Here is a 10,131-nt window from a genome sequence, read left to right on the forward strand (position 1 = left end):
TGTTACTTAGCAACAACCACACTCAATTTCTCAAATTCCAGAAGCTTTTTGCGGCTTAATACTGAATATCTGAGCTAGACTGACTGCCTCAACCCCATTGTTCACTCAGTCCTTGTTTAGTGAGCTTTGTACAATATTAAAACTAGTTGATGGGATGACTGCATGTATTTATTCTTACATACTGGAGGATTTATTATTTGTTGAAAGCATTTCCGTCTAGAAAATATCAATGTTGCTCACCTATGTCATGATAAACCATTTATCCACCTTCCTTACACATTTTGTAGAAGCTGTGACTAAGGCAATTTCTGAAGGGGAAAACACACCCAGCTGAATTAAAAGGTCAAGGTTCTGAGTTTCCTTCTAACTAAAGAAATCATGTACTTTCTCTGAGCTTGTTTCCTCCTCTGTAAAATGTAAAGGATAATCAGGCAGCCCAAATGATTGTTAATAAGGATCAAATGGGATCGTGTAGGTGGGTCCAATCAATTGATTCTACACAAAGGTATGTATCTGTTGTCACCAATATCTTTTTAGAAGTCACCAGCAGTGGGTTGTATGCTTATTCAGTTTAGAGTGATCTATTTCTTAGTTGTCTTAATCAGATGATAAAAGGTAAGCCTTCCAATACAGACCTTGCCATCTTCATTTCCTTATCCTGCCTTATATGTCAGTAACTTTAATTTACCTTCTGATCATCTCCTTGGCTGCCCTTGCTGTCTAAAGATCAGCCTTTTCTTAAAATGCCAAATGATGGGGGAAAATAGCATCTAACCACTCCTCCAGAGAAGAGAATAATGATTCAGAATGCCTCTAGCATTTTGTTAAATTATCATTTGAGAGCAGCCCAAGAGAGTGTTTAGAGCAGGATGGCGTAGTGCTTAAGAGCCAGGATTCTGGGTTCAGATCATGGGTTCAAATCCTGACCCCACCCTTAATTAGCTACCCACATTCCTCAAGTTTCTGACCTCATCTATAAAATGGACATAATCACAGTAACTACCTCTTAGTATGGCATACGTATTTTAAATTACTTAATTAGTGTAAAGTAACATGGTGAGGAGTATGCACAAAACATTCTACACATGATGATACTATAAAGCACTCCTGGATTCTGAAACACAAAAATCACAGAAATACAAAGCCACAGAGACAAGCACACAGTGGGAGGCAGTAAGCTTGACTTCTCCCTTGTTCTCCTTGCCCTTCCACTTCCCTTCACTGTCATCCACCCAAACGAGCAGGGAACAGTGGTCAAGGAGAAGTAATTCCATCTCCAGTAGGGTTTATCAAAGGCAGGCAAGTAGAAAGTGGATGACAATTGAATTAAGTGGTGCATTCCTGTTTTGCTAAGGATATTACATTGACGAAGAAATAAAGGAAAGCAAAACTTTTCGGAAGCAATTTGGCCATATGCATTCAGGACAATAAAAACTTTCCTATTGCTTCTCTCTCGATAATGACATTTCTTAAAATTCATCCTGAAGAAATAATCCAAAGCAAAAGGAAAACTATACATAAGATGTTCATTGTATTATTTTTTAAACAGTTTTCTTAAGGTGTGAAAGGAAAATAAATCTTGGGATCCCAAACTTACTAAGCCAGAGGGATAAGTCAAGCTGGGAACTGGGTCATGCAAACCTGCCTCCCATTTTGGTTTCTTTGGTTTTTTGTTTTGTTTTGTTTTTGTTTTTGTTTTTTGAGACCAAGTCTCACTCTGTCGCCCAGGCTGGAGTGCAGTGGTATGATCTCGGCTCACTGCAACCTCCATCTCCCGGGTTCAAGCAATTCTCCTGCCTCAGCCTCCCGAATAGCTGGGATTACAGGCTCACACCATAGTAGAGACGGGGTTTCATCATGTTGGCCAGGCTGGTCTCAAACTCCTGACCTCGTGATCCTGATCTGCCCACCTCGGCCTCCCAAAGTGCTGGGATTACAGGCGTGAGCCACCGTGCCCAGCCCCATTTTGGTTTCTAAATAAGATGGCTACAAAGATGAAAAGCTACACACCTCCCTCACATCTTGACCACAAGGAGATTCCCTGTGGTACCCAAGATCTTTACCCTAAAGCATTTCAGCTAAAGTTCACCAGGGCAATGTAAATTCATAGCTTATCTTCACAGGTCGGGGGACACAGGACAGAAATGAAAGTCATCCCTCTGCCCACTGAGACAAATGCGTATCTGATTGTTTCCTCTGCCCTATTATCTACATTATCTTATGTAAAAATGCAGATTCACTAAGCCAGACAAAGGCATTAAATATTGAAACCACCAAAATAATCTTAAAAGAAAAGCATAGACTTGTCTCCCAGGTGCACTTCCTTAACTTTGGCAAATAACCCTCCTAAAATGATTGAGACTTGCCTCAGTCATTTTACTTGATTGACAAAGGTATAATTCATCTTTTTTTTTTTTTTTTTTTTTGAGGTGGAGTCTCGGTCTGTTGCCCAGGCTGGAGTGCAGTGGCATGAACTCAGCTCACTGCAAGCTCTGCCTCCCTGGGTTCATGCCATTCTCCTGTCTCAGCCTCCCGAGTAACTGGGACTACAGGCGCCTGCCACCACACTCAGCTAATTTTTGTATTTTTAGTAGAGATGGGGTTTCACCAGGCTAGTCTCAAACTCCTGACCTTGTGATCTGCCCGCCTCGGCCTCCCAAAGTGCTGGGATTACAGGTGTGAGCCACCACGCCCGGCCAATTCATCCTTTTAAAGTGTACAATGCAGTGGGTTTTTTTTTAAGAATCATTCAGACTTGTGCAAGCATCACCATTATGTAATTTTAGAAATTTTCACCACCCCAATATGAAACTCATTTGCAGTTACTCTCCATTTCTCCCTCTGCCTCCCCACCCCTAGCAACTTCTAATCTACTTTCTTGCATTATATTATTATTATTATACTAATTTTTGAGACAGGGTCTGGAATGCAGACAGGCTGGAATGCAGTGGCATGATCACAGCTCACTGAAGCCTCGACCTCCATAACTCAAGCAAGCCACCCACCTCAGCCTCCTGTGTAACTGGAACTATAGGTGTGCACCATCACCCCCAGCTGATTTTTGTATTTTTTTGGCATGATCACAGCTCACTGCAGCCTCAACCTCCAGGGCTCAAGCAGTCCTCCCACTTAAGTCTCCTGAGTAGCTGGAACTATAGGTGTGTGCCACCACACCCAGCTAATTTTTGTATTTTTTTTTTTGGAGGGGCATGGTTTTGTCATGTTGCCCAGGCTGGTCTCAAACTCCAGTGCTCAAGCAATCCACCCACCTTGGCCTCCCAAAGTGTTGGGATTACAGGCATGAGCCATGGCGCCCAGTCTGCATTATTATTATTATTATTATTTTGAGACATAGTTTCACTCTTGTTGCCCAGGCTGGAGTGCAATGGCTTGACCTCGGCTCATCACAACCTCCACCTCCCGGGTCCCGGCTCAAGCAATTCTCCTGCCTCAGCCTCCCGAGTAGCTGGGATTACAGGCATGCACCTCCATGCCCAGCTAATTTTTGTATTTTTAGTAGAGACGGGGTTTCACCATGTTGGCCAGGCTGGTCTTGAACTCCTGACCTCGTGATCATCTGCCTCAGTCTCCCAAAGTACTGGGATTACGGGCATGAACCACCATGCCCAGAAACCTGCATTATTTTTAATGGCCAAAAATATAGAGTGAAATAGGCTCAGTGTTATTGAGCAATGTATCATGAGGGCATATTAATCAAATTATGGCATATTAATTGAATAAAATATTACATGGCTGTTTGAAATTACTACAATAAAGTCTTTATCAAGGTGAAATATATACAATATAAAGTATAAAACTTTTTAAAGATACAAAGTGGTTAGTATATTCTGGTTTGCATGTGGACAGTCTGGAAGAACTATATAAACATTTTAAATGGCCGTGTTAGGATAATGAGATGGTAGACTATTGGGAGAACCCACTCCCGATGGTTATGTGGGTTCTTTTCTATTTCCTAAGTGTCTCAGCTGGTTTGAGAAATAAAGGGAGGGCCGGGCGTGGTGGCTCACGCCTGTAATCCCAGCACTTTGGGAGGCCGAGGCAGGCGGATCACAAGGTCAGGAGATCGAGACCAGGGTGAAACCCTGTCTCTACTAAAAATACAAAAAAAAAAAATTAGCCGGGCGTGGTGGCGGGTGCCTGTAGTCCCAGCTACTTGGGAGGCTGAGCCGGGAGAATGGGGTGAACCCGGGAGGCGGAGCTTGCAGTGAGCCAAGATTGCGCCACTGCACTCCAGCCTGGGTGACAGAGCAAGACTCCGTCTCAAAAAAAAAAAAAAAAAGAGAGAGAGAAATAAAGGGAAAGAGCACAAGAGAGAAATTTAAAGCTGGGTGTCTGGGGTAGATATCACATGTCGGCAGGATTCGTGATGTTCTCCGAGTCATAAAACCAGCAAGTTTTTATTAGCAATTTTCAAAAGGGGAGGGAGTGCATGAATAGGGTGTGGGTCAGAGATCACATGCTTCACAAGGTAATAAAATATCACAAAGCAAATGGAGGCAGGGCGAGATCACAGGACCATCAGATGGGGTGAAATTAAAATTGCTAATGAAGTTTCGGGCACACATTGTCATTGATAACATCTTATCAGAAAACAGGGTTTGAGAGCAGACAACCTGTCTGACCAAAATTTATTAGGCGGGAATTTCCTTGTCCTAATAAGCCTGGGAGTGCTACAGGAGACCAGGGCTTATCTCATCCCTTCGGCTTCGACCATAAAAGACAGCACGCTTCCAAGGGGGCCGTTCATAGGCCTGCCCTCAGGGGCCCATTCTCTTTCTCAGGGATGTTCCTTGCTGAGAAAAAGAATTCAGCGATATTTCTCCTATTTGCTTTTGAAAGAGGAGAAATATGGCTCTGTTCTGTCCGGCTCACTGGCAGCCAGTTCAAAGTTACCTCCTTTGTTCCCTGAACATCGCTGTTATCCTGTTCTTTTTTCAAGATGCCCAGATATCATATTGTTCAAACACACATGCTCTACAAACAATTTGTGCAGTTGACACAATCATCACAGGGTCCTGAGGCAACATTCATCCTCCTCAGCTTACAAAGAAGATGACGGGATTAAGAGATTAAAGACAGGCATAGGAAATCACAAGGGTATTGATTGAGGAAGTGGTAAGTGTCCATGAAATCTTCACAATTTATGTTCAGAGATTGCAGTAAAGACAGGTGTAAGAATTATAAAAGTATTAATTTGAGGAACTAATAAATGTCCATGAAATCTTCACAATTTATGTTCTTCTGCCGTGGCTTCAGCCGATCCCTCCATTCGGGGTCCCTGACTTCCCGCAACAGTAGATGATTATTTTTCTTTAGCTTTTAAATATTGTCATGTTTATTTTTTAACAAATTCAATTTTTAAAAACTTGACTTTACATTACTGGAATTGAGACTGTATGAACGGCACAGCCAGTCAGCAGTCTAGCCTCTCCAGTTGGGATCCAGTTCTTATCTATTGCACTCTCCTTCAGGCAACCAAGAGACTTAAGCTACAAAGGTCCAGCCTCTCCCAGACTCTCCCCTTACACCTCAGGCCCATACCCTTTGGCCCCGTGCGACTTAGTCTACACCTTCCCATCCCCACAACTCACTCCTTAACAAACCCCCCTTTCCTATCACACACACCAATGACCCTTGGCCAATTTCCTTCTATTCATATGTTAACTGTAGACTGAAGTCCTGATTCCAGCCGTACTTTCCCCTTATAAGCAGAACAGTGAGGAAATTGGCTGAAACAGAACAACAATCAGCCCCCTCTCACTTCCGTGCCTACTTTACATAGAGGCACACCTTATTTAGACTCCCACAGCCTTCCTGTTATGTCTCCTTCCTCTCTCTGCTATCGATCTGGGGCTATGGGACAGAGAATCTTCAATATCCCACCAGTGCCCACATATATATACCAACCACTACAGACACAGTTATCCTTATTCTCATACTGTCTCTCTCTCTCACACACACACATATATACACACACACACCCTCTCTGCTATGCTCCCCCACCCCAGCTGTCCCTGGGAAGCCTAGATTGGATTTGTGCCCATGGTCTGCAGCTCCCCTCGGTCTGTCTGCTGGTCACCCTCTGAAGGAACGGGGCCCAGTCTTGTTCACCCTCTGGCTCAAGAACAAAGTATGATTCTACCCACCCTCTACCTCCAAGCACCTCCCCTACTCAGACTTAACTGCCTGACCCACAACTGAAAAGAATGGCTCCTGGATCTTCACAGATGTGGTGAGGCCTGGTGAGAGGGGAGCCTTCTAGTTAGTGCCCTACCACGTGTCAGGACCATGTTAGTTCCAGGATTCAGAGATGATTAAAACTAATCACGCACCTTGAGAAACTCACAGTGGAAGGAAAATCAGTAAACAGAAAAATGCTACATAACCAGGTAAATGGTGGAACAGATTGAGGAAGGAACAGTGTGGATACACTGGAGCAGGCTCCAAAGCAGCATCACCTCGGAGGAGGATCTTGAAGACTCAGGAGTTAACTGGGTCAAGAAGTATACACACAAACACTTCTCACAGGTCTGCAGAAAATGGGGAGTCCACAAAAATAGCACTTGGGCAATGGAAGCAGGACACACCATTCCATGCCCACAGCATTGCTTCCTGTGTGCAATGCACTGTGTGCTGATCTACAGAGATTAAATAAGCTGAGGTCTCTGCTTCCAGTCACTTGGGAGAGAGGCACAAGGTAAATTACCAAATAGAAGGCAAACTGCCCAGGGCTGTAATTAACATACAATATGCGCTGAGAGGGAAAGGTTAATGCTAACTCTGGTCCTAAGTACAAAGATCATTGGGAGTAAGGGGTGCACTCTCATTAGGGCACAGTAGGGGTGGGTGGACAGAGTAAAAACCAGAACAAATCAAGGTGCAGCAGTTGGAAGTCAGCCTTAGGGAGAAAAGGGGCGGAGACTGACTGGGCCAGAACAGAGGGATTGGAAAAGAAAAAGAGGGTGGGGCCAGTGGGCTCCACCTACTCGCTCTGGCCCTTCCCCCCACCCCCACCCCATCTACTTTCTGCAGTCTGTGGAGACAGGTGAGCGACGAACTCCTGAGACAGGTGTGAGTGTGAGGGTCGGGAGGGTCATGGGATTGGGACCAAGGTGTGAGGAGGGAATCTGCAATTCCTTGCTACACAGAGCGCTGGCAACTTCTGACAGGCTGTTTTGGGGGTATGGGCTGCCTCGGGTTGTTGCTGTTACAAGGAAAAAGGGTTCCCCTGCCCACCGCCTCCCAGCCACTGGGCTAATTCCTGGCAGGAAACTTGCAAACTGAGTTTAACGAGTTAGGATCAGCAGAGGGTAGAGGAAGGCCCTGGCAGATGTGGGGTCTATCTAGAAGAGGACAGGAGTCATCAGGGCCTCTGGCCACCGTGCTGGGCCTTTGCCTGTACAATTGTTTCTCAAGCAGTCGTGTCCCAGTGGCTGTGGTGCGCCTGTGTGCACTTTCTCCCTCTACCTGGAGCATGGGCTGACACCGGAGGAAAGGAAAAGACAGAGTCAGACAGGGTAAGTGGGGGTCCCTCCCCTCTTCTCTAACAGGGCTGGATTGAGGGCCTCTGGCTGGGGAGGTTGGGGGTGGAGATCCAGGAGCAATGACAGAGGAAGGGCAGGGCCTGCCCCATCACCTGAATTCCAGAGATGCCAGTGTGCACTGAAGCCCCAGGCAAGGCGTGCCCAGGACCGGATCCTGGATGGTGGTGAGGGACAGAGCTGGAAGGGAGACTACAGGGAAGGATAAAGGAAAGAAGACAGAGCCATGACACAGTCAACTTACAGAATGGCTGGGAGTCAAGGCTCCTGGGCTGGTTTCCTGGCTATTCCACACACGCCAAGACCTAGAGAGAATTTCAGAGCTGGAGGGGACTCCACAGATTATTTGATTTGAGATTGAAGAACCTAGAAACCAAACAAGGAAATATCATATGGTTACTTTGGTATCTGACACAGCCATGACACCAATTGCTAGTGTAGACACAATAGCTATGTGTCTTTTTGCAGGAGCCTGGGGAGGGGCCATGGTGCCAATGTACTTATTGGGGAGACTGGAGAAGCTGCTTCTCCTCCTGTGCTGCGCCTCCTTCCTACTGGGGCTGGCTTTGCTGGGCATAAAGACGGACATCACCCCTGTTGCTTATTTCTTTCTCACATTGGGTGGCTTCTTCTTGTTTGCCTATCTCCTGGTCCGGTTTCTGGAATGTGGGCTTCGGTCCCAGCTCCAATCAATGCAGACTGAGAGCCCAGGGCCCTCAGGCAATGCACGGTGAGTTAAGGGGTGGGCATCAGGAGAGGAATACACCTTGGGCCCATCCTCCCTCCCTCTCTCCCTGTAGTCTCTGAGGCATAGAGTCTCTGGTTTCCTCTGTCACTGGCATCAGCGGGAGGAGGGGTCAGAGGCCAACACAGGATCTTTTGCCCGTAGCAGACAAAAAAAAGGGAAAAAGGGCTTCTTTCATGGAAGCCACCAATGGCCTTATTTCTCTTCCCTCAGGGACAATGAAGCCTTTGAAGTGCCAGCCTATGAAGAGGCCGTGGTGGGACTGGAATCCCAGAGCCGCCCCCAAGAGTTGGAGCAACCACCCCCCTACAGCACTGCTGTGATACTCCCAGCACCTGAGGATGAACAACCTGGCCATCCAGAGGGGTCCAGGAGAGCCGGACTGGAACAGAGGCGAATGGCCTCAGAGACTATGGCCCAGGAAGGAAGCCCTGAAAGAGCTCCAATCAGCCTTCGGCTTCGGGGACCACGGGCTGTGTCCACTGCTCCTGATCTGCAGAGCTTGGGGGCACTCCCCAGATTAGAGCCTCTGACTCCACCCCCTGCCTATGACGTCTGCTTTGGTCAACCTGATGACGATAGTGTTTTTTGTGAAGACAACTGGGCACCCCCTTAAATGACTCTCCCAAGATTTCTCTTCTCTCCACACCAGACCTCGTTCATTTGACCAACATTTTCCAATGCCTACTATGTGTCAGAAACAGTGTTTCTGGCTGAATATCATAAATGGGGACTTGGACCCTGAGGAAAGTCAGGCCACGGTAAGCCCTTCCCAGCTGAGATGTGGGTGGCATAATTTGAGTCTTCTGGCAACATTTGGTGACCTACCCCATATCCAATATTTCCAGCGTTAAATTGAGGATGAGGTAGGGAGGTGATCCAGAGAAGGTGGAGAAGGAAGACGTAACCTCTGAGTGACGGCTATTGCTTCTGTTCCAGGTGCTTTTCGAGCTGTTAGATCCCTTAGGCTTGCCAGCTTTGTGAGTTATTATTGAAAAATGAGGATTCCAAGAGTCAGAGGAGTTTGATAACGTGCACGAGGGTACACTGCTAGTAAATAACATTAACTCCTCATCCCAAAGCCTATTGTGTTTTCAACACAAGGTAATAGGAAGCCAAGCCACGTGCATGTCTCCCAATCCCTGTCTAGGGACAGCTGCTGGTGCAGGGTGGAAGACTTCCTATAAACAGAATGGGGGACCAATTGTGTCTACAGAGGGGGTGGGCTGAGCATGGGCACGCATGTCCCCAGCCTCCTGGACGAGCAAACTCAGTCAACGCTCTGGTGATCCTTGCTCCGCATGGGTAGCAGTGTCTGTGCCTCTCCTGCCCAGGTGCTAGAGAGCAGTCCCCAGTGCAGGGTCCCCAGTGTATTTGAAAACAGTGGAGTCAGTGGCCCTAGGTGGAGGGTGGGTATGAAGGCCAGAAAGAGTGAAACATGTGAGCTTTCTGGCCAGGAGATTCCCTCTTGAATCATCCATATGAAGCCCCGGGGCCACTTGCGAAGCGTCTCTAATAGCTTCTTCCTCACTCCTGCGCTCTGACCGCTAGACTTTCACCCCAGCCGCCGGTCCGGATTCCTGAGATCCCAATATTGAGCAGCAGGTTTCCTGGAATTGTGTGCTGCGGCTGTGATGTAGGTTTCGGTCGCAGGAAGCTGCTAAACCATAGCTGACGCCCCCTCCTAAGCCAGCCTTCCTTCCCCGCGCGGGTATCTGTCCAGCACCTTGTCGCGCTCTCAGTCTCCTCCGCAGCCTGGCCCCAACCGTTCAACTTCAATAAAGCAAAACTCCAGCCACACAAGTCTCCGTGAAGTTATCGCCA

General features: G+C 47.0%; 1 protein-coding gene across 7 annotated transcripts; it reads left to right on the forward strand.

The window, feature by feature from the left end:
• The first annotated feature begins 414 nt into the window (after window positions 1–414).
• TMEM139 (transmembrane protein 139) lies at window positions 415–10,107 on the forward strand. Of its 7 annotated transcripts, XM_025378981.1 has the most exons (5): window positions 6,992–7,090; window positions 7,441–7,538; window positions 7,643–7,729; window positions 8,031–8,292; window positions 8,521–10,107. In XM_025378981.1, exons 4-5 carry the CDS (start codon window positions 8,048–8,050, stop codon window positions 8,921–8,923), a joined length of 648 nt encoding a protein of 215 aa, XP_025234766.1. In that variant the 5' UTR covers window positions 6,992–7,090; window positions 7,441–7,538; window positions 7,643–7,729; window positions 8,031–8,047; the 3' UTR covers window positions 8,924–10,107. The 7 variants fall into 7 exon arrangements, with proteins under 7 accessions (XP_025234768.1, XP_025234766.1, XP_025234763.1 ...); XM_025378978.1 differs by lacking the exon at window positions 7,643–7,729; XM_025378979.1 differs by lacking the exon at window positions 7,643–7,729 and having other exon boundaries at window positions 6,992–7,066; window positions 7,438–7,538.
• Window positions 10,108–10,131: the final 24 nt, after the last annotated feature.

Source organism: Theropithecus gelada, chromosome 3 (genome assembly GCF_003255815.1).
Source record: "Theropithecus gelada isolate Dixy chromosome 3, Tgel_1.0, whole genome shotgun sequence".
NCBI classification, from domain to species: Eukaryota; Metazoa; Chordata; class Mammalia; order Primates; family Cercopithecidae; genus Theropithecus; species Theropithecus gelada.